The sequence below is a fragment of the Plectropomus leopardus genome, chromosome 18, assembly GCF_026936395.1.
Source record: "Plectropomus leopardus strain MGB_pleo_1.0 chromosome 18, ASM2693639v1, whole genome shotgun sequence".
NCBI classification, from domain to species: domain Eukaryota; kingdom Metazoa; phylum Chordata; class Actinopteri; order Perciformes; family Serranidae; genus Plectropomus; species Plectropomus leopardus.
Window position 1 is genome coordinate 23719457 of NC_142193.1, and position 24899 is coordinate 23744355.

A 24899-nucleotide genomic window follows, 5' to 3' on the forward strand; every position below is an offset into this window, starting at 1 on the left:
TAACCGGTTCTGGCAGGACACTCAGGATCAGGAGCATGGCAGGTACTCCAATTGTACAACTGTGTAACCGTCTGTTTGGTTCAGTCCACCAGCACTCCTGCAGCTCATGCTCTCTTGCTGCAGCTACCACTCATTGTTCTATTGTCTATAATATCTATCGCTGTAACACGTGGTCTTTAATTTTTTTGGGAATAAAATTAATCACACAGTCAACCCATTTATGTGTTAACATGGGCATGTGCACAGAAAGACCCCAGGAGGACCTCAAGCACCTGCACTTTTGCCCTCTCGCTAGATGCGAGTGCACTTTTTGCAAGAAATTTATTCTATTGCTCTGCTAACTTGAATTGAGATTAACTGATTTAATCTTACATCTCTTCAAGAAAAAACAAATGTTTTCATTCAGATTGTAAAATGTCATTATGCAGGGGTAGCAATTTTCATAAAAATGTATACACCAATTTAGACAGTAAATCTGTCTTTTATGTGGAAAACAAACTTAGCAGAGGTGGAGTTTTTTTTTTTAAAAAAAATGTCATTTTGATAGACAGCAAAAAAAAAAAAATTCAATGTAAAAAAAGTGACAATAAAAGTAATGAACAAACAACCATACAAACATGCAATGCCAGGGGTAAATAATAAAGCTCAGTACAAATACAAATTTAAAATGGTGCAATAAGATTAAAATAATAATAATAAAATAAAAGGTATATACTAAAACTTAATCAATACATTAAATTTGAAGCACATATTTCTCATATTTCTGTTCTTCACAACTTTTCTATCTCTATTTTTCTATATCTTAGGTAGACAGTTTTCGAATGTAGTACTTCCTTTTTGAAGGGATAAAAAAAGGGTTTGTTTTCAACATCTTACATTTGTGTATATTATCAGTGGTGAAGTGCAGCCTGCAGCAAGCTGCCATGTCTGTGGAAAGCTGTGACAGCCGCTCAGAGCTCAGGAAGCTATGGCCGTTTGATTTTGCAGCTCAGGGCGGCCAAACTGACAGCTGGGGATAGTTTAACTTTTAGCTGCAAAGTGTGGTGAGAGAATATTCACAGTCTATCAGTAAACAGAATAGTGTAATTATTGCAGTGAGCCACACTTGCTGTTAGACTTGTTTTTGGCAGTAGTCTGTGCTTCCACAGTAGGTCACAGTAGCCCAATGATGAAGTTTTTTTTTTAAACTTCTATGGATAACAAAATGTTTAAAATAATAACTTGTACCCATCTTAGGAATAGAGCTAACTTCAATGCAACAACCTCCGAGGAAATGGTTGCAACATAGCCGTGATCACAAGGAGGAGAGATAAAACAAAATCTAGAGATATGTAGAGAGGGATATTCATGTCTCTGTTGGCAGCCAACACCGACAAAAACAACCTGAGTGGGGAAGAGAGGCGTTGTGCTCCCACCCAAGAAAGAAATGCTGCATACACAAGACACAGGAGTTTTTTTAGGGAGCTGTTCACTAACCTTCCTGCTCCAGTTAGGGAGCATGCTTCAGGCTAATCAGCATCCTGCGTTATTATTATAAAGTGCCCTAACCTTATGATAAACAGAGAGATTGTGTTGATGTTACACAAAAATGTCAGGTCGCTCTTACTGTCAGACTTTGATTAAAACTTTCTGTTCTTTTTCCTCCAACAAGTGGATGACAAAGTAATTTCTCCTCACATAACATAATGTTAAGAATCAGCTGTGTTTTGCTTTGCTCAGACATGTTTAATTTCATTTATTGTGAGACTCTTTTTCATGACTCTGTCTTCTTTTTAGGGCTGCCTTGCAGTGTAGGCAGTCTCTGACAATGCTGGAATAGACACTTTTCTGCCACTGAATCAGGCTTTCACTGAAGGGACGTGCACACACATCTGCATTTTCAGAACAGCCAATAGGAACACTCTCCCTCTGAAATGACCTGTGATTGGCTGAAAAAGCCTGAAAACAGAGCCAAGAGGAGGCGTATAGTTTTCTTCCAGTCTAATAACGTCACAATATGCTCAAAGTTCATTATGGGATTTTTGCCTAATGACACCAAAATTAAACTGCCAACCCACCTTTAACTGATTTCGTATTGGATCTAATGGAAATATGTTTCTCATCTATTTTTGCACTAACAAAACTTTGCTTGTTTGTTTCTGACACATTTTACTCACAGCACATGCAAGAACTGACTGTATTAAAGCGCTTTCCCAAATACCAATCAGCCTCATCATCCTCCATGCCGAGGCCAGCGTTGCCAAACTCATGTTGGTGCCAAATTTATATTTGTCTCAGATGAACAACGTAGGATCTATCCATTGTCATGGAAACACTGATAAATTTGAGTTGCATGTAGGTCACACGCCTCTGGACCTGATTTTGTAACACCGTGATCCACATCAAATTAGGGAAAAACAAGCCCATGCAGCTCCTTCCTGTTCATTTAAAAACACAAATGCAAACCTGTGTTACGTGAGAGGAAAAATAAGCAGAGTTGTGGTCCCGTCAGCTGCATTTTAAATGCCACTGAAGTATATCATTGGGAAAGCAGGCTGTGCTCGCTGATCGGACCAGCCTCTGTGCTGGTTGCAGTAATTGATCTTTGCATGACTAAATGGGCCACTTATTTTTACAGCCTGAGCAGGTGCAACTGTGCGCTGGTGTTTCTACATCAGCCGCTGATCAGTCATGAGGGCCGCGAGCATTTGTGGGGCAGCTCGTCTCAGAACAAACCCTGCAGGTGCACACACGCACTCACACAGACTTTTCTACACTACTTCACACACAAAGGAACGCAGAAACAAACTGAGAGAAGTTTCTATTTGAGATTTGAGAAAAATGCTTTCCTTATTCTTATCTCATGCTGTAATCAGCATAAATGTCACAACATGAGAAACTAATGTAGAAGAAATAATGAAGGAGAAAACAAAAAGAATGACAATACATTAAAATAATGCAAGCAGCAACTTTCAGGGCTGAAAAATGAAGCCAATGCAGAAGTGCCCAAAAACTGCAGTCCCTCTAAAGGCCACTTGAGGCTGGCTCCAAAAGCAAGTAAATCCCCATAAACACCGTGTTAAATTTCCCAACTTTACAGCAGAAATAAATATGTGGTACAAAAAAGAGAAAACGTGGTCTCTATAGCTAGTTTTGACATTCTGTGCAGGGGCTTAATTTTTATAAAACTTGCCCGTTTCCATTTTACTAAGACTTAAACCTGTGCATATTTAAGAGCAGGACTGTCTGTAAAGCGTTGCTACAGTCTGTGAGTCAGATCCACCTCTCGCTCTTCTACCCTCCAACTTTTGGCTCAGAAAAAACAAGATATTGAAGGGCGAAGCACTGAACATGAAAGAAGAAAAACTGAGAAAAAAATGCAAATCCTCAAATTTGAGAAGCTGGAAACATTTTTAAATGACTTAATGATAATCAAAATATTTGCTGATTGATTTTTTACCCCATCACTTCACAGTTATTTCACTAAATGTTTAGCTACTGTTTAACCACAAGCTTTTTCCTGCATTTTCAACTAAGTAAGAATGAACTTTCATGCATGTGATTATTTTATTTTATCAATAACAAACATATTGTATGATGAGTGGATACAGTTTGAACTCCACTTGGCAAGTTAGGGTTTACATTTTTGATGTTTGGTGTTTCAAAATGAATCTCACCTTCCTGATGTGGAAAACATGTTGGTTTTCAGTTGCAGAATTGGTGTTTATGATGTTTTGAATGTCAAAGCAGTCCAAAGGTGTAGAATTATATCCATGATGATAACTCTGAGAATCAGCTTTGCTCTTTCAAAAGAGTCATATCACATGACTGCAGCTTCACACGCGGGAGTCACAGGGAAGGAGAGAGGAGTGTTGGGTTTTAATGAGGTGCGATGTTCCTCTTTAGGAATATGACTCCAAGGAACATATTAGGTCTTCTGCAAGGATGCTGAGAGCTATGATGTATAATTTACACAGAAATCAGATCTCTGGGATGTAGACATTTAAAGGGACAGTTACATTTTTTGTCTCTTACCTGTAGTGCTATTTATCAGTCTAGATTGTTTTGGTGTAAGTTGAGTGTTGGAGATATCAGCCATGGAGATGTCTGACTTCTCTTCAATATACTGGAACTAGATGGCACTCAGCTTGTGATGCTCAAAGTGCCAAAAATATGTTTAAAATGCTCAACAGCAACGTCTCTAACCCTAACCCTAACCCTAACCCTTTCTTTCTACCAAACTACACCCATCAACTGTATCACCTCTCAGAGGGAAACATTCTAGATAAGATTTATTAACCCATTGACACCTGAGCATATTGACTTGATTTCTTTCAAAAACATGGGAAGAAGGCAATGTGCAAGGAAAGAAGAAATGACCCATAAATTAGTAAGAAATTAGTAGAAAGTAAGAAAATTACTAGAAAATTTTCAAAAAAAAAATAAAAAGGTGCTTAAAAATTGTACATTTTACATTTACATTACATTTTACTGTAGCTTTAAAAAAAAAAATCGAGATCTCCAATTTCCTGCACTTTTTCGGATATGTCATACCGAAATCCTCAGTGACTTTTTCCCACGTTTTTAAAAGAAACTGCACTAATTTTCTCAAGGTTCAAAGGTTTAAATACTTGCAGCAAAAGAAAAGTGTTGATCAAGGTTTCAAAGGGTTAAGCATTAGGGGTTAACTGAGGCAACCTGTAGCAAATCTCTGAGCAATGTAAGGCAGCGTGTTCAGCGTTGTAGTTAGCACACAATCATTTAGACGCGATTGCCAAATGTTTGGGATCTCTATGCTATGACACCAGGGTCCCCTCTGACTCTCCTCCTTGTGTTTGACGTCTGAGTCCTGCTGAAGTGTGTTATCACATGCAGGCTCAGTGCAGATGATGCTCCACTAATGAGGTACTGAAATGTGCGCTCCCTCTACAGCGGACATCAGAGTTGTCCTGCTCCAACCTCCTCGTTTGCTGCTCCTGAGAGCTCGGGTTCATACTGTGTCACACACTGTCACCAAGTGTTGACAAAAGAACAATGCACGGTGGCTCAGGTTTTTTTTGGTTTGTTTGTTTGTTTGTTTGGGTTTTTGTTTTTGTTTTTTTGACCATACATTTAGTTCTCACATTTATTATGGTCCTACCAACTCTGCTATATCAACATGTATGTAACATCTGTACATGTCTATAACAGCTCTTTGTCCTTAAACAAATTTGCCAACTTTAGGCAAATATTGACACGGTTCTTTAGCTTTAATATAATTTCTTATCCAAATGTATCTGTAGACTTTTTTTCTCACATTTATGCTGCACTCATATTCTCATTATATAGTCCTCTTTCCTGAGTTAGGAAGCTGTTCTACAGTGTGTCCATGAGCTTTAAGTCATAATGTGGAAACAATATGGATGCTGCAATAATAGTAATTTATCACACTGAGCTACATGTTGAAAACAGTTTCAAGCTTTATATCACAAACTGAGACTTGCTGCTACACCAGTGCGTTCCCTAAAACTACTAAATTATTACTTTACCTGACAGATGCTAAGAGATAACTTTTCTATCTAATTCAGGTCGCCCTGCAGGGACAGCAACAAGCTATTACAACCTTATACCAGTTTTCTAATCACACACAAAATGTGAATTAATAAAAAGTTTATCATGATCAACAGAACATTTATTTTTGTCCACTGTGTTTCTACATATAAGACATCAACTTGTGTACTAAAATTTTCACAGACTTTCTGAGTTTTTATTCTGACTTGAGGGGGCATTCCCTCTCCAAGTCAGGAACTAATTTTTTCTAATTTTACAGCGCCACATAAATGCAGCATTGTATCCCATAATAAGGACCAGAGCTGAAGACTGTGCTTTTAGGGACATGAATACATGTGTAGATGCGACCAAGTGTATATTTCATGTGTTGTGTATGTCTGTGTGGAGCATTTACTAGCTATGGAAATAAATAAATAAAGATTTTCTTTACAGTATGCTACTGATAATAATGTTCATACTTTTTGAGACAGTCACTATCAGATCCTGTCAGAGGGAAATGGGGAAACATAAATAATGTGTTTTAATTAACAGACAATTACGTTATTGCCTGGATTTACATAACTGAATGATGCCAGGATACAAAATCTTCACACATCATGACTAATATTTTTATATGCTGATTAAAAAATGGCAATATTCTTAAAATTCTTGACCTTATTTTTTTTGGTGCTGAAATATCTTTGGTCATAAAACAGCTGGATGTCAGCAGAACAGATTTTAAAGTTTAAAAACAGATACAGCGACATCACCTCTGTTTCAAAGTCACCTCTGCTGGGAAAGTAAATGTTGTATGATGCTACATCTAGTGGTGCACTATGTCAATAACAGTTTTTATACAACTGATGCAACACATGGAGAAATACAATAACTTTGTGTATAAATTAAACTGTGCAATGTCACAAGGACTAAAATATAAATTACATACTTTTGTCTAACTGTTAATAACTGTTTTCATTTACAGTAAACTTTTAGACATGTTTACCTAAAAAAGTCAGTGTTTGCTGCTCCCTCTAGTGGTACTCTGATGCTCAAATACATTTTTCAAAGAACATAAAAGGTCAGCAACAAGCAACAACAAATCATAATCACAAATAAACTCTTTAAAAGGTAAAAAAGAGTTGCATATGACACATATCGTGTCATAGCAACAGAAAAGAGACATCTTCTAATAGTAGTTTTACTCTGAAACGCTTATCTTGTTTGGATCAGAACGACTCAAACAACTTCATTTTTTCCTCGACAGAAAGGCCTTCTTTTAAACTCTGCAAGCAAGACACACATAGAAAGAAGACATATAAGAGATAAAAGAAAGAGTGAAAGAAAGACAGAGTAAAAACAGATGATGCAGCAGCAAAATTTACCTTTGATCTCACTCCTCTGAGCTGACGTGTGAAGGAGGATTTCTCTGTTTTCTTCAGAAAAGCAGCACTACTTGTGTTTGTCACAGAGTCCTCTGAGAAGGACAGAGAGGGAGGGAATTAAAGGAATGCTTCAACATTTTGGGAGATACACATAGTAGCTCACGTTTTTGTACTTGAAAGCAGATACAAGTGTTTTTAATGTAGTTGTTAACAACTCTAACTCCTGTTCAGGCCACTCAAACACAGATAAAAACACATTTGTTCAATGATTTTGTTGTGAAAACGTCCCTATTTATAAAATATCCGTCAATTAAAAGACAAATCTATGTAAAATTACAGAGCCAGTACTTATTTTACTGTTAATTTTCACTAATACTGTCTAAACTTAAGTTTAACAATTTATCTGATAAAACATAAAAAAACATAAAAATTTATTTAGTTGTTTTATTAATTATCATTAATTTTCAAATGTATTTTTTTAATTAGGGTGGAAAAAACTAAACTAAACTAAAAATCTCTATAAGAAAAAAAACCATAACTACAGCAACCTAAACCATGACAAATAGAATTACATGAACATATGATGACAGATGAAAAGATGGTCTACGTATATTAAAGAACAAAATACTCATAAAAAAGAGAGAAAATTAAAATTTGAATAATTAAAAAACCCTTCATGAACAAACTAGATACATCTACACAACAGGTTCTCAGCATCAACATTAATCCCTGTGATCCCACCCCCACATTAATTTACCTGCACAGAGTAGATATAATGTACAAACAGTGTGTATACAGCCACTTTAAGGCGCATTTATCAAAGTGTAAGAAATCAATATATAATAAAATAACATATTCACTCTCTTGAGTTGATGAAGAGATCAATAGAGGTGCTGATTAGTGCTTTTCATTTCTTTTGGACAGAATCAGACGAGCTGTTTCCAGTCTTTGCGCTAAGCTAAGCAGGAGAGCAAATTAACTTATTTCTGCTGGCTTGACTGTCAGTGTGAGTGGAAATCTCAAAAGTTATCAAAACATTTTAAAACGTACAAAAGCAAAAGTGTCTCACCGAGGCTCTGTCCTGAGGCGTCTCTGCTCGGAGACCAAGTGGCAAACTTCACACCTTCACAGAGTTTGTTGACATTGTGATGAGGTTCATCCTGGCTGTTCGTATAAAGAGCCTTGAGCTTGTTCTGGGCGTATATTTTGTCCTGTTATATACACAAACACAAACACAAACACACACATAAACACACACACACACACACACGTCAGTATAAAATCACAGATTGTGTTTTAGTTTTACAGTTGTTCTTTTCATATAAATAATGGGATGATATGATGATGATATGTTTGAATTTTACGCTTTATTGCATTCTCCACTTAAAGTACGTGATAAATCATACGTATCATTTTATGCAGCTGGCTTAATCAGGTTATCCTTATCATGTTGTATTAATATGCCTCAGCCTTAAAAAAATAAATGGAAGAAGTGTGTTGATATTTTTAAGTGTTTCGTTTATATTCATGCATTAATTTCACTAAATACAAAATGAAAAATATTTTTCAAGCATGAATACAAAAGATTCTTTTCCGATGCATCTTGCAATACAACCTAGGACTGGCACGATATGAGATTTTCACTACACGATTATCATAGTTAAAAGAGTTAATATATATATTTACTAATGGTATCAGTAAAATTAATCTTTAAATGTGTTAATGGAGTGTTTTTCTATTTTTTTGCAAAGGAATTACACTCAATATATGAGTGGAGGGAGGTGGAGAGAGTCTGATAATTACAAAATCCTAAATTAAAAGATTTCAGTACCATTCGAGCAATCTTCAACTCCTCTCTGAGAGAACGAGCTTCCTGTCTGAGAAACTGCATTTCTGCCTCCCTCGCCCGCAGAATCACCTGTAACATAAAGTTTATTTTAAAAAAATACATGTTATGTTTCTTCAGTTATTTATGTGTTGTGTGTGTTACAGGAGTAAAGGAGACTGAATTATGTGTGCTAACATTTACTATATACCTCACAAAATCATTATTCCAACTTTTCCTTCTAGCACTTTGTATACATATTAACATTAAATCTAAAATGTGATTATTCATAAAAATAAATACAGAAAAGTTAAAGACAGAACAGTAACTCAAGCTACCGGTCATTTTTTTCTGAAAACACAAATATTGTCTTGAGGTTTTATTTTGTGTGACGAGTATAAAGGTTAAACTGTTGTCCAGACACTCACCTCCATCTCATAGAAGTCGTTTACTTGAGGAACATGTGACTGTTTCCCATTCAGCGAGAAATGTGGCTGAGACATTTCATCTGTCTCTCTCTTAAAAGGACGACGGGGGACAGCAGGAGAAGATATATTATACGAATGTTTTTAGAATTACACAGTCATTTTTTATTATATCAGCATGTCAATATTTTATTTGAAAACAAATGGAAGAATATTCGGCTGCTTTTGTGAAAAGAAAATGTTTATACCTGTTTCTTTTTGAGCTCCTGGTTTTCTTTTTGGTACTGCATCAACGACTGTCTCTCGTCATGCAGCTCCTGGCTCAGCTGAGAGTTTTCCAGGCATTTCTGAGTGTGCTGCAGTGACAACACCTCGAGCTCCTTATGCATCAACTGGAGCTCCTTCCTGCAGCGGCAAAGCAGAGTGTACAGTGAGCAGAATTTCAAGATAGAGATTAAGTGAAAATACTATTAATAGCAAGTTAATCTTTTGAAACCTAGAGCGACATCACTTTTCTTGTGCTTTCAGATGATGACAAGTCCTCACAAATCTTTGAACCCTAAGCAAATTGGTGCATTTTTTAAAAAAAACATGGGGGAAAATGCAATGAATAATTTAGTAATAAAATGTTTCATGACTTGCAAGAAATAGGCAAGCATTCAGAAAACTATTTTTAAAAAGCTAGGGGAAAAAAGGAGAAAAAAAACTAGTGATTTTTTTTATAATTAACATAATTAAAAATGTAAATTATCTTACTGAATTATCATAGATTTAATTTTTTTTTTTTTTCCAGCTCACTGCCTTTTTAAAACTTTCTTTGTTTTTTGTCTTTTCTTTTTAATTTTACGGTAATTTTCTTGTACTTTTTGCCAATTTTTTGCTATTTTTTTGGGTCATTTCTTCTTTCATTGCTTGCCTTCTTCCTGTGTTTGTGAAAGAAAGTGTACCAATTTGCCCATGTTTCAAGGGTTTAAAAGTTAATTTAATGCTATATTGAGTAACTGTAGAAACATGGCTTATTGGTTATTTCTTCTTCATGGAAAACTGACAAACAAAACTACAAGAGGCTCAGCCGGAAGAGCAATGGGAAAAATTGCCATTGAGGAAAATACTGTTTGTGTATTTCCAGATTGGTATTGATCTTTCGGTAAAAAACTGTGAGCACTGTTATTATTATTAAAACATGTCCTAATAAGTTGCACAACAATTTAAATGCTTCTGACCAGTCTGTGTAAAATAAGAAATTTTGTGCAGTTAAAGGACTAGTGGTCACTCACTCATATTCGATTTGCAGTTGTGTGATGTCAGCGCTCTCCTTCATACGCTGACACTGTCGGGTTTTCTCCAGCTCCTGTTTATGGGCTCTCCTCATCGCTACAATGGCTGTAGGAAGATATGACGACTATCAATCTAAACACTGTTACAACTTCTGTAAAGTTCCCATCACAAAAAAGTAACTAAAAAGACCTAATAGGCCTACAGCGCTTTTATTTTGGAGGATTTCTTGCGTAAAGGTGTTTACCTGCCATTGTGGCAGCTGTCTCTTCCTGCAGCAGCTTATCTTTTTCCTTCAGCAGTGCTGCCACCTCCGTCTGATGCTGCTGCTGTAAGTCACCAATCTGCTGCCTGTGCATTTCCTCCATAGCAGTAAGACTTTGATCACAGGATGCCTGTATTGACATTTTGAAAAGTCTTCCTGATTAAAAAATGATAATTACTTACTTAACCCCTTGAAACATGAGCAAACTGGCTTGATTTCTTTCACAAACACAGGAAGAGGGTGATGAGCAACTTCATAAAAAAGGGTCCAGAAATTAGCAACAAATTAGTAAAAAGTTACAAGAAAATTACCTGAAAATAAGCAAAAGGAAAAAAAAGACAATTAAATATAAGAAAAGTTTAAAAATTAATAATAGAATTTTTATAAAGTCATTTTTTTAACTAGAAGAATTATAAAGATAGTTTACTGTTCATTTTCTTCCATCACCTTTTAAAATTTTTTTTGGCAGTTTGTGGGACATTTTCTGCTAAGTTGCTGATTATGTTTTTTCCTCCCATGTTTTCAAAAAAATCAAACCAATTTTCTCAGATTTCAGAGGTTTAAATGCATCTCCTGGTTAGATTTCCTAAAGTGTTGTTCAGGAGCTTTTTACCAGGACCCTTATTACCTTCAGAGGTCTCTTCTCAAAAAAACAAAAACAAAACAACAACCCAGATCCAATTATTTAAACTGCTAAAAACACTAAATAAATAATTTTCACATTAAAAATCTGTGTTTTTCTGACACTGCTTGGCTCGTTGCAGAGGGGATGCTCACTACAACCAATGTGAAAAAACAAAGGGCCTTATCTAAAGCCAGTGTTAAGTTTGTCTGTTCTGGGCTTCTGTAGAAACATAATGCAACATGGAGGACCCGCTCCCTATGTAGAAATAAACAGCTCATTCTTTGGTAACAAAAACACAACAACATCTTATTTTTGGGTCATGATACACTAGTGAAAACATACTTATCATATTTTGTTACATTTCTGCCAATATATCCCCCCCTATCCCCCTAAATCCTACACACTAAAGATTTAAAGAGACAGAGCATCTGATAAAGAAATTAGTTCTTTGTTTACATACCTCAAGTTTTTCTAGATCTTTCTCGTAAGCTTCTCTCATGGCTGCTGCACCATCTTCCACCATTGGTTTTCTCTCCATTGCAGTCTGGTCTGGTGTGGAAGAGGTACTTTCAGGGAGAGCAGGTGCCTCTGTGCAGGTTTTGGTCTGTTTTTCTTTGGGTGACTTAGTGTAGTAACCATGCAAGTGTTTCATCTCCTCTTCATGTATCTGTTGTAGTTCCCTTATCTTCTCCTGAAACTCAGTTTCCAGTGTTTTCATCCGCTCTTCGTGATAGTCTTCGATTTTCCGCATGTCTTCCAGGAGTCTCTGGTTCCCGGTCTCAACAGATGTTATCTTTTGCTCCGCATGCTGCAGTTCTTCTCTTAAAACACTGTTGTCCTCCTGAAGCTGACACAAGGTCTGATTAAAAGCCTCTTGCTCATCCTTTAATGTGATATCCTGCTCTTCGCACAAAGCTTGCAGTTTGTCCTTTAACACCTCACTCTGCTGCTGCTCTAAATCAGAGTGCAGCCTATCTGACAGATAAATGAACTTTGCCTGCTCCTGCATCCAGTTCAAATCAGCTGCAGAAGCATTTTCCCAGTTATCCTCCACATTACACTCAGAAATCTCCTGGCAGAGTTGGCGAAGGAATTTAGCCCTTCTTTGCAGCCTGGATATAAGTCTCTCTAACCACTGTGGTTGTTTCTCTGCCTCAACCTTTAGGGCCTCAGACTGCTCCTTTTCACCTGGTTTTGCAGCTCCCTCTGAACTTCTACCCTGTCCTACCTGCTCCTTATAAGGAGCCAACTCAGGGGGGTTGATATCTGCCAGACTCTTCCTTTTATCCTCCTCGTCTTGATCATTTGCTTGAGTCACACTCTCATATTGCTGCTGAAATTTTAAGGCTGCGTATATGAGCTCAGCTTCAGCACAAACTCTGCTGATGGCCCTCTCTAAAGGCCCGTTGTTGTCACTGTCTGCTCTCCCAGAATGAGTCATTTTTTCCATTTTTAACGCTATTCTTTGGGAGATTATGTTTTTATACCTGTGCACTAAACCCCCCTCATTCTCTCTTGGTGTCAAGAAAAGTTGCCCATGTTGACTCCTTAGAACAGACACCATTTTTTCTACCACAAACACCTCCCTCATTAAACACGACCCAACACTTTCCATGTCAACATCTGAGGGTGAAGTGTTAATGACTTTCATTTTAGCACTAATGTCGCTCTCAGCTCCAGCTAAAGCCTCATCATTGAGGATCTTGTCCTCTCCTTTGCTGGCATTGTGTGACTCATACTGCTGTTTCTCTGCATCTTTCTCTCCTTGCTGAAGGCACGCAGCAACGGTGGCTAGTTGCCTCTCAAAGTCTGTAATATCAATGGGAGTGGTTTGGAGCCTCTCTCTGCAGGCTTGTATGATATTCAGTGCGACCTGAAACCTCCCGACCAGCATCCTACAGCGGTTTTCTGTCTCCTGGGCAAAGCGCTGGCTCTGCTTGGCCTGACTGTGGAGCAGCAGACTGAGGTGCTGAGCAGTGGCTCGGCTCCGGGTGAGCTGGGAGCAGAGGTGGGGGTCCTGGCAGCTGATGTGACTGTGGTGCTCCTCCAGTCTTTGCATGATATCCCGTAGCTTCTCCTCTGTTGCATAAAGCTTGGTTTCAAGCGTATGGATCACAGTTATAAACCTTTCACGGTCGTCTCCTGCATGTTCAGCTGCATTTGAGCTGTTGGACAACTGGTCTGGTGTCTTTGGCTTGCTGTTGTTAACACTGAGAAGATCACTTGACTGTCTCTCATTTTGGTGAGCAGGCTCATCCTTCAGCTGCGAAGAGGCACAGGTGCAACTTTTTAATACACTGTTCAGCTTCACTTCAGTCTCCTCCAGGCTGTTCCCTAAGACTTCCATCTTCAGCAAAACTTCACTTAGCTCTTGCTCCTTCCTGTCCAGGAGTCTCTCATAGCCTTCTCGCATGTCCTCTGTTTCAGTCTCCTTTTGCTGCACCTTCCCTAAGGCCAGCTGCAGCTCCTCACTAACTCTCTCGTATGAGTGCTCAAGATTGTAGTAGTGCGTCTCATCTGTTTTCAAACGGCTTTGCAGCCTGCTCACCTCCCCATCTGCCTCAAATAACTGGTTCTGCAGCTCCTGACAGCGACGGTTGAGCTGCTCTCTTTCCTCTTGAAGTGTCTGCACAGCAGATACTGTGCGAGCCAGCTCCTCTTGAAGCTGTCGCTGAGCTTCCTCAATGTCCCTGGTCCAGATCTGAGTTTTATTCAGGCTCTCTACCTGCTTTTCAGCCTGATCCAGTCTCTCCTGAAGGTCTTGTGAGTGTCGCTCTGCCTGTGCCAGGCTGGCGGCCAAGCTCCTCCGCTCTCTGTCCTGACTCTCTTGAAGGAGCGTGAGGTGCTTCTGCAGGCGAGCCTCTTTTTGAGCCTGAGCTTCCTCATTAGCATGAAGTTGAGTTGTCACCTCTTGGAGGTGTTTGTGCAAGCGTTCGGCCTCCTGCTGGAGACTGTGGTAACGCTGCAGCTCCTGCTGCAGCTCTGTGAAGCGCGACACAGCCTCCCTCCTCTCCTCCTCGCTGGCACTCAGCTGGGACTTCAGGAGGGCCACGCTATGCTCCCACTCCATCTGCTTCTCATGAAACCGCCGCCGATCCTGCTCTAGATGGGCTTGTGCAAGTGCTGTGGCATCACCCGTGACCAGTAACTGAGCTTGCTGAGCCAAGAGATCGACTCTTCGGCGTAGTTCAACTTCCCTGGCTTCCTCCTGTTTCCTCTTTTGAGCCTCCAGCTCTAAGTGAAGGTCTTTGTTTATCTTCTGCAGCTGCTGTATAGCCAACGATTGTTGTGGAGACGAGTCATAGAGAAGATCCTTCTATGGGAAAACAGCAAGCTTTAAATACACTAAAATGTACTTCATGCTTATATTTTGATGATGAATATGAATAGACTTAAGAATAGAATTAACATTATTTTTCTGTGTTACTACATTAATTACAGTGTGCATGTGACTTGTTTTTTGCAGGGCATGAGTGTATTGCCTTAAAACTAATTTAAAATAGTGAATATTTAAATGTTTTGGTTTCTTCTGTGCTATACCTGTGGATGAACTGCTTCCCATGAATGACTCTCTCTTTCTTGTTGCAGCTCTTCCTGCAAACTCTTATTTAACTGCTGGAGTCGAGATAATTCCTTCTGTGTTTGTTCTAGCTGCAGACAAATAAAAAGACCAAACAGTAAGAGACAGGTATTTGTTTTCAAGTGAACATGCTTTAAACAACTGTTTTAATTGCACACACAATCTTCAAGATAAACTCACCTCTTTGACAAGTTGTCCAGTTTGCTGCTCACAGGGCGGTTTTTCTGTCTCTTTCATGCACTCATGGATGATGTTGATTGATGCCTGTTGCTCCTCATTCTGAGATGTAGTTTTACTTTGTTCAGTTTCACTCTGTGTATTTGAATGTTCATCAAAACACCCAGCATTCAACGGCATTGTTGTAGAAGCAGAACTGTCGCTTCCAGCTCCTTCAACGTATGATGATGCATCTGTCACACCTGGTGCATAAAAGGTTAAATACAGAAATTAATTTATTACAATGGGATATGAAATGTAACAATTTGTAAACATGTATGACTATGTTTGATTATTTATGGTACATGATTGCAAACCACTAATAAAGCAGCGCCATTAATATGAATTATTGAAATGAGAAGCAGTTTATATTCATAAATACAGTTTTCTTTGTATTTCATTAAGCCATGGTTCCCACACATTTTCATGGACAGCATTTCAAAACTTTTCCATGACTTTTCAAGGACCCATAATAAAAATGTTTTCTGCAACATATCAGATTCAAACTCTATTTAAACAGAATGTCAGCTAGCTGACATACATAAAGGGAGTGAGGGAATGCCAGGAGAAAATAAATAAATGTACGTGATGGTAAACAAAATGTATTGCATTGACATATGGACTATTTGAGCGTATTTGCGTTACTTTGGGCATTGTTTTGCTTCTCTCTGTGGTTGTTTTGTACAGGTTTTTGGGGTTATCCCTACGGTTACTATAAAAATTTCATTATGTGCAACAAAATTTCATGAGTTTTCCAAAACATTCAATGATTTCTAGTAATTCCATGTCTTTTTTAGGCCCTTAAAATGTGATTGTTAAATTCCATGACTTTTCCAGGTATTTCATGACCATGGGAAGCGTGTTCAGCACTATATCAATAACTGAATAGGGTGGTGAAATAATATATGTCTTATACAGTGAGTATCTACATAAAATTTTAGTTTGCACCATTAATCTTAAAGAGCTATACAATTTGTACAATACAATACGTCTCAATTTGTTGAACGACTCACCAGTTTGTGTGGTTGCAACAAGAGGCGTGTGCTGAATACCAGACACACCTTCACCCTCGTCCACCTGCTGGGGAGGATTAATGAGAGACGGAGCAGAGGAGGTGGAAGGTGAGACGGAGGAGGACAGAAGATAGGAGGAGATCGCAGACGATGCAGAGCTTCCATCAGCACGACTCCGCTCTGTCACCGGCTGCAGTTTGAGTTCCTGCTCTTTCTGTGTTTCCTCTGCACACTTGCTGGTTTTGTGCACTTGCAAAAAGCTATTTGAGCGTTCAGCTGTCTCCAGACCTTCTGTCGACTCTGGATGCTGTGATTTCTGCTGAGTCTTTTGCTCTGACAGGGAGCTGTGAGTAATGACAGAAACGTATTTATTCATGTATACTAAATCCACTAAGCCACTATGTAGCTTGTGGTGAGTAAAGGTACTTCATGATATAAACTACTAACTGACACCAATTATACAGCACTTTAAACAATTTTATTTACTTTGTGATGTCAGGTGGGATACTGGGTCTCACATTCTTCAACACTGCTTGGACCCAGTTACGTTTCATCCCAGAGGTCATCGCACAGAGTGTGTACACGCCATCTTTGGTCTGCGGAAACAGAGACATTATTAATGGCACACCTTAAAGTGAAAATCGGTGGATGTGTCGGCTTTAAAAAACGATTCCCAGTTGTTTTTATGTATTATGTATTAACATCTTGTAACAGTTTGTCTAAAATGTGGGATTACCGTAATCTACTCTCAATATTGGGTAATATCAAAGGAGAATGACTTATGCTACCCATCGCTGTTAACATCCATAGGGAATTCTCTTAAAAGGACAGTTCACACCCATATAGAAAAATACATATTTTTCCCCTTACCTGTAGTGCTATTTATTTATCTAAATTGTTTTGGTGTGAGTTGCCCAGTGTTGGAGATATCAGCCGCCCTCTCTCAAATATAATGGAACTAGATGGCAGAGTGCCACAAAAATACATCTGAAAAACGCAGCAGCAATGTCTCTTTCCAGAAATCATGACCCGGTTACTCCAGGTAATCCACAGACCTTGTTATGAGCAGTTGATAAAGAACCTATTTTCTTTCTACTTAACTACAGCCATTAACTGTATCGCTGGCTGAGGGAAGTGTGCGTCTAATACTAGCTCGCTGAGGAACACTGAGCTAGCTAACGGCACGGCTCAGCTAAGGAGGATACCGTTAACCCTTTGAAACCTATTTTGACATTAGTTTTCTTGTGCTGATTTCAGATGCATTTCACACACATAAAAATCTTTAAAATGTGAGCAAATTGGTTTGATTTCTTCCAAAGACGTGGGAAAATGGCAATCAGCAAGTTGGCATGAAATGTTCCCTGAATGCAAAAACTTTGTAAAAGGTGACAAGAAAATTTACTAAAAAAAATTGCTAATAACAGAGAGAGAAAATCATTAGAAAAGTATAATAGAGTTGTTGTAATTATGTATTTAAAATAAGGTTACAGGTAACTACAGGTATATATTTATCATTATTTCAATGTATTATTTCATTTTTAGTAGGTAGCTGTGGTTTTTTGTTGCTATTTTCAGGTAATTTTCTTGTAACTTTTTACTAATTTCTCTGTAATTTTTGGGTCATTTCTTGTTAAATTGCTTATTGCTTTTTTTCTATGTTATCAAACAAAACAATTCGGGTTTTAAAGGGTTAATGTTTAGATCTCACATTGTCGGGAGCACAAGCCTCTCATCCATGAGTAGATGCATCCTATTGTAGAGAGTCAATAGGGACAACAGTGGCGATTTGTTTATGTGGATCCCTACTCCAGACTTCAATAAGTTTAATAAGTAACTTGCCTAAAAAATGTTTCACCAAACAGTCTCTGCAGACTGAGACATTCCAAGTGGAAAAGCCTGAATGAGCACCATCACACATGAGCTGCTGGTCCAACTGTTTGCAGGACCAACCAGTAACTTTAACCAAGAGTGATGCTGAAAGATACTTAATTCGGTCTGGTTAGACACTGCCACAAAACCATTTGGCCTACCTGCCCGTGTAGCGGCCGAATAACTTTATTTAAATGCTCTAAGTATTCATTTAACCACAAAGGTGTGTTTTTAGAACTTCTGCCCTGCCCATACCTCATTAAAAGCCATTGCAATTATTATAATATATGTCCCTCTATATACATTATTAATTTATTTGACTGTAAATTCAAGCAGCTATTGAACTCACATGAATTTGAAAACCACAGTTCTTCTGAGCTGAGTAGTCTTTGATGTCAAAACATGTGGACAAGTTTATTTCACCGTCCACATCAGATGCCTGAAATGAACAATCAAGGAACAAGAGAGCTTAGGGCAGTATTTGTATCTGTAACATGAACCTGCATTCAGACATTCACTCGCAGTTAATGTTGAGTGAAGAGTCATATGTCTGGGTCGTGTTTTTTTAACCTATTCAAGTTGGCTTTATGGTCAATCTCCATATGGGCAGACATATGAGCTTCTCCTTCAACTGTTACATTTATTTTTTAAAATCAGAATAAAGCAGCGCACCTCCTCAGCTATTGAATCTTTGTAGAACCTCAGGATTTGGTCAGTCAGCACAAACCAGTGTTTCTGCCACTATAAGCACAACAAGACAAGGTTATTAGCTTGTCAGACCCATAATCATGCTATTATTCCTAAAATCTTAAGTGAAAGTGAATTGACTAATTCACCTGTCCAGATGCATCCTGCCGCATCATCCATCCTTTCCTAAAGTTGAGTAGGTCAGGCTAAAGAGGAAGTAAAGCATCTTATGTACCATACCAAAGAAATACTGTACATCAAAATCATGAAGTAATCCACAGATATTATCTATCACTTCACTGATGTGACCGACATTATCGTCATACAACTTAAAAGCAAAATATTCAGCCATCTCAAACATGCTGAGGGCTCTAGATAACTTCACTACATGCAGATTTTTACTGCTACTTCTATAAGAGGCAATATTTTTCTTAAACATATCTCAGACTTTTGTGAGACTTTTGTGTTTCATGATCAGACTCACAATCGCAGAGGCCTTAACATTTCTGCACTCGGGGGATTTGAGCCCGCGGTAACGAGGGATGGATGAGCGTGAGATGTCAGGAGCAGAGCGTTTCAACTCCTGGCACAGAAAAGAGGATATAATTGCAGCTGAGGTTTCATTTTTTTTGTTTAATTATTTAATTATGTCATGTTTTTGTCCTATAGTGAGCCATCAGTAAGTAACAGCAATTAGCATTGTTCTTGCATGTTTTTGTTTGTTCTAAAGTAGTCAATGCTTAATTCATTTCCAATGTTTTTAACACAGAGATATGGAGTCCTTGATCATCTACAGACCATTTTTCTATAGAGAACTTTTTAACTTCAGAGCAAATGTTCTCTTAATGGCATTTTTCTTAAAATGACCTTAAATAAAGTTGAAAAAAAATAATAAACTGACTGTGAAGGCAGCCATAAAAGACAGTGAAAATTAATATTTGAATTGCAAGATAAACACAGACAGTTACTTGAGTTTCAGGCATTTTTAGGTACATTTTTCTTTTTTAAAGTCTACAATCACTTGTTTGGTATTCAGAGTTTCTAAAATATTTTAAATATATTTTTTCTACTTTTTTTTATTGTGTGATAATACTCCAGTGACTTCAACTGATTAATATGTTTGGAGGAAAACCCTGCATCATTTTAGAGATTTGTAGCGTAATTATTTGTGGCATGACAAAACATGCAATTGCAGAGATATAGAAAGAATAAGAAACATTGCAAATACACAAACCAGCAGTCTCATTCTCAAGTGCAATACATCCAGAAACAATAAAGATATACGTCCTTGTATTGACTTCAGCTGATGAGCGCTTCATCACTCAGAGAGGCAATGTGTCATTTTTCTGTCTCTGGATCTCAACAACAGCACAGATTTTGTTTGGCACAACATAGCAATTTAAGTTAATAATATATCTTGCATGGCAATACGGGAGTTCTTACTTAATGGCTACCTGAGCAGAATCAGCAACCCAGTCTTTAATAATTTAGCACAGAGGAGACACTATGATTTAAGTAAATGGTTGACAGCACAACATCCAAGATGCAACATGCCTTCAGTCACCAGCAAGAAACCAGACTAAACAATCCCTTCAATCATGTACTCCTGCACACCTAACTCATGTCACAGTACTTACTGAAACATGGTAACAGCTGAGACAGAAACCAAACTAATATGGATTTCTTGCAACCTCACAAATATATATTTTTTTGGGATAAACAGGACATCAACGAAATGTATGATTAAAATGACGACAGTGTCCACCTTAATACAGAGAGGCTACACCAGTAAGTTCCAATCAACGATGCAAGAAGATATAAAACAGTCAATATACCTATGACTGGTACAGGCAGCAGCTGTTAACAGTTACTTACATATGTACACAGAAATATAAATTAAAAGTAAAAGTACCTCTTTTTTCACTTTGTCGTAGTGATGATGACATGCAGTGGTGGCAACCAAAGAGGAGGAAGACTCCGGGGGCTCTGAGGAGCTGCTTGTTTTCATTTTCTCAGCTTTGTCACCATGACACTGGTCTTTGTTATCCCTTTAATGATGGAGACATAAACAGAATAGACAAAACTGGTTAAAACATTTCATTTCAAATATAGCCCAATAATAAAAGCTAATTCTTTTGAAAAAACGTTTCAAAAACAACAACAAACCTGATTTGCTCCACAGAGGAGGACCGCTGGCCAGAATTCAGGGCTTTGTTTTCTGTGGTTTGTCCTGTTTTTACTTGTGAGCTTGAAACTGCATGGTCTGAATCTGTTTCAGAGACATCAGGAAAGAAAGAAAGGCAAAGAGTTTAGTTTTAATCAATCTTTGCTGTGGTGCAACTTCAGAAAAATCCTTCAGAGCTAAAAGTTAAGAATGAGCTACCAGATTTAGATTTTTAGACATATATAGATTTGCTATTGTAATATATCTTATTTGGATTAAAAAATCTCTATACACACATAAATAAATCATGAATGAAATTACCGTCTCCAGTGGCTCTTTGGTCGAGTCGGCTGAGAGAGCGGCTGCTTCTCATGAAAGGAGCAGCAGTGAGAGAGGAGGTGTTGAGTGATGAAAAGCTCCGGCTGCTGCAGAGGCGGAGAGCAGGTCTGGATGGGCGAGATGCTGGTTTGGTGCCCTGGTGGCCTTGGTGGCCGAGGCTGCCTCTTTTCAAGCTGCCACCGGCCTTGTTGCTGCTAGCTGTCGACTCACTCCCTCTGCTGTTGAGGCTGTGGCTTCTTCCATGAGTAGCGCTGGTTTTACTGCTGCCAGCCTGTTTACTTCCACTAGATGCAGTTAGTGCTGCTGATTCCTTTAGGAGAGAGAAAATAGAGAAAGAGCAGAAGTCAAAGAGTGATTTCCGATAAAACGTAACTAAAAGACAGATTTGTAGGTATGAAGTTCTGTGTGTTTTTTCAGGATAGACGTCAAACATCGCACCTCCAGCCCGTGCCCACCCCAACTTAAAGTCTTTGACACGTGCAATCCAATCACCTCTGGAGAAACCTTTTAATCCTCAAAAGAGCTCTTAATTCGCTTAAGTGCCATCTGACCGACACTGTGGTCATGGACAGACACACAAACACACACTTGAACTTAATCACACTTGAGCACTGGAAAGCCATCAGACATTTTGGGCGGTCTATTCCAGTCTCTAGAGATGCAGCCTCACCAACTGCAGAGGCAATCAATCTGTGGCCGGACCACAAGACAGAGAAATCAATTAGAGGAGGCTCGGAGAGTCCTGACTTAGCGGCTTATGCAGGTTGTAAATGCACCGACTTGAGTTTCAGCCATTAATGGCAACATAAATAAAACCAAATGCATGCACATCCAGCAAGAGACATCCACCCACTCTGAGGAAATACTGTCCATGTTAGATTAACAAAAGAACACTGTTAATATAGTCCATTTGTTTTAAAACGCTTTTATGTACAGAGTTGGGGGACGTTGTTATACAGTAAGATGCTGTTATTAAACCTTAAAGCCAAATTAGCAAAGATATTTGCCAGCAAGATTAAAACCAATTATTAAGAGGGGAGTCTTTAAAAAAGGACTGGAAGATACCAATCCTGTCATGCTTTAGAAAAAGGTTGCATGAACTTATTTCAGTTATGCACATTGAGAAGCTGCGATTCAATAATTTAAAGATAAATAGGAAAAATCCAGGGCCCTCTTCTTGCAGTCTGACTCCATCTTTATGTATATACTGTATGTGTATATATGGATCAGAACTTTTCCTTCTGTAACTCGATCCCATAATTCTGTATTTATTTTGTTTACACCAACCCTAGCTAGTGGACAATGAATACTGTTATTATGAGCTTGTGTCCTTTAGACACACAGTTGCAATGACCTTTGTTTGGGTACCAGTAACTTTTGCATATCCTACCCAGGTGCCCATTGACTCATAATCAGCCCCTGGTTGCACATCATAAACTGGGAGGGATATTATCAGATCTTTATTGTCCCTTTTTGAATGTATAATGATAAAATTTACTCTTTGTCCACATGTTTAAGTCATATTTTAAAGGTCACGTGCAGCCTAATGCTCATGATACTTCATACCTATGTTAGAATACATGATGAATCAGATAAATGTAAGACGGTTAAACACCTACTTGAGGTCATAAGCATCAATAAATTAGCAAACAAGCATTTCTGAGGAGAGTGTGCTCTTACCTTGCCTGCTGTCTTCTGTGCAGGTTTCTTGGTCTTACAGTTTACCAGGGTCTCATGCCACCTGTTATAGATCAGATTAAAACAGTTAAGCAATAATAATCCTGTAACCCTGCACTTCCAGAAAATAATTAATATGTGTGGCTCATAATGTTATTATTATAGTTATTATTATATTTTATTTGGCTATATGCATAGATATAGATCCTTATGTGTATCATTTTACTTTTTTAAAATTATGTTTACTTGTAAGGCGGCTCATGATCAGCTTGTGGATGTGACCCAAATTAAAGGAAATAGTTTGTAGTTGGCAAACATCTGTGTCAGTGATTGTTGGTGTTTCAAAGGGATCCAGAAAAGGACTCTGACGCACTGGTGGAGTCAGGGGCAAAAATAAATAAAAGGGCGCAAGCTGCATGCAGAGCAGGGCACCCCAGAAGCCGTTTTATTATTATTATTATTATTATTATTATTATTATTATTATTATTTATTCATTTTACCATAGGGGCATCCAAGAGATCAATTTTACCCTCCAAAATCAGCTTTTCTTAATGTCACATTCGGCACTGTTTAAAAATAAGGCAAAACCATTACTGGAGGTCAGATACCAAATTCTTCTCCAATTATTTTTGGATTGCCTTTTCATATTTACATTAACATGATTTGGCAGCCATGTGAGTGTAATACAGAGTCTGTGCACAGTCTACAATGCTAAGAATAAAAAAAAAACTAAACTATACCACATTTATCTCTCTCGCATCAAGAAAAAGACAATTCACTGCCAGTAAAGTGATCACATGCAGAAACAGAACAAGGTTAATACTGCAAACTTTTCCACAAAGAATTGAACATGCTTACTGTTCCTTCTCAATATGTTACTAATGTATTTAACATTTCAGCTGACGTATTATTATTGAGAGATGTAATGGTCAATACAATCCAAAAATAGCATGGAAAATTTAGGCTATACTAGCAGTAATGTAGGAAACAGCTAAATAATGCTGACTTACCTTGGCGCCTTGGACATCATTTTTAGCAGTACAATGAAAAAACCACTGACTATTACAATAAACGTGAAAAGTTCTGCCTGATATTGTTATCCATCTGTGAAGGAGATGTGCTTCCTTTTCACTCTGGCATAAACAGGTCTATACGACAGTGTCCCTAAGAAACACACAATCGCACACACAGTTGACAAACAGCATTAGAGTTTTGCAGGATTAGGCCAACAGCTTAACAGGATTACCTCACTGTAATGTTGGTGATCTTGACATACCTGCCTATAATGTCAGGAGATACTTAAAATGTCTGTCAAGTTTATATCATTGTTTACAGTAACATACATGAGTACATTCCACAACAATAATGGAGAGAAACATATAAACTCTCTCATGACTAACTGAGAAGGATTTAGCTGCTGACTGTACATTTACTCTGCTGAGGACACAGACTCAGCTGTCACTGCGGATCTGTGAGCTGTGACCTCACCTGAACTGTCAAAAACAGTGTCTTAAATGCATCATTAGTCTACATAAAAGTCCATTTTATACATCAAGAAAACATTCATTGTGTCATTTAGCCAGTCAAGGCAAAAGTGTAAAGCAGTGGACTGAGGTGGATATTAAACTGAAGACAAAATTGTATGAAAAGAAAAGAAAAAAAATTAAAATAGCCTAAAATAGAATCTTCCTAAAAGACAACTATCCCGGGTCTAAAGTCATCAAAATTGTGACTTAAACCTGACTCGAGTCCAAGTCATGTGAATCAAGTCCACACGTATAATCAATGTCCACCCAGACAGTGTGTTTCTTTTGCTAAATTTTAACTACAAAAAACCAACCAAACACGATTTAATTAAGCTAAGCTAAGGTAAGCTAAGCTAGCCGATCTTACGTATTAAACTCGTTTTTTTCCGATAAAACTGCACTTTTACACGAACCTTGTGTTTTCCCAGGTGACTCGAAGGCTGCAGGTTTAGTGGGTCCAACTCCAACATTTCTGTAAAACATATAAACTACAAAATGTCGCTGGTTATTAAAACTTTGTGT

At 38.1% G+C, this 24899-nt stretch overlaps 1 protein-coding gene across 3 annotated transcripts; it reads right to left on the bottom strand.

Moving 5' to 3' along the window:
* Positions 1-493: 493 nt before the first annotated feature.
* LOC121957160 (uncharacterized) lies at positions 494-24026 on the bottom strand. Of its 3 annotated transcripts, XM_088090973.1 has the most exons (22): positions 23862-24026; positions 22854-22914; positions 21156-21483; positions 20837-20939; positions 20583-20718; positions 19155-19253; positions 18820-18876; positions 18656-18724; positions 18333-18422; positions 16601-16710; positions 16115-16458; positions 15066-15304; positions 14846-14956; positions 11766-14621; positions 10663-10810; positions 10418-10523; positions 9389-9545; positions 9144-9233; positions 8722-8808; positions 7960-8101; positions 6891-6982; positions 494-6791 (listed from the first exon to the last, which is right to left on the bottom strand). In XM_088090973.1, the coding sequence occupies exons 1-22, from the start codon at positions 23879-23881 to the stop codon at positions 6735-6737; spliced, it is 5502 nt and encodes a 1833-aa protein (XP_087947099.1). In that variant the 5' UTR covers positions 23882-24026; the 3' UTR covers positions 494-6734. The 3 variants fall into 3 exon arrangements, with proteins under 3 accessions (XP_087947099.1, XP_087947100.1, XP_042361617.2); XM_088090974.1 differs by lacking the exon at positions 19155-19253 and having other exon boundaries at positions 495-6791; XM_042505683.2 differs by lacking the exons at positions 18333-18422; positions 18656-18724; positions 18820-18876; positions 19155-19253 and having other exon boundaries at positions 497-6791; positions 23862-24025.
* Between the last annotated feature and the right edge of the window lie 873 nt (positions 24027-24899).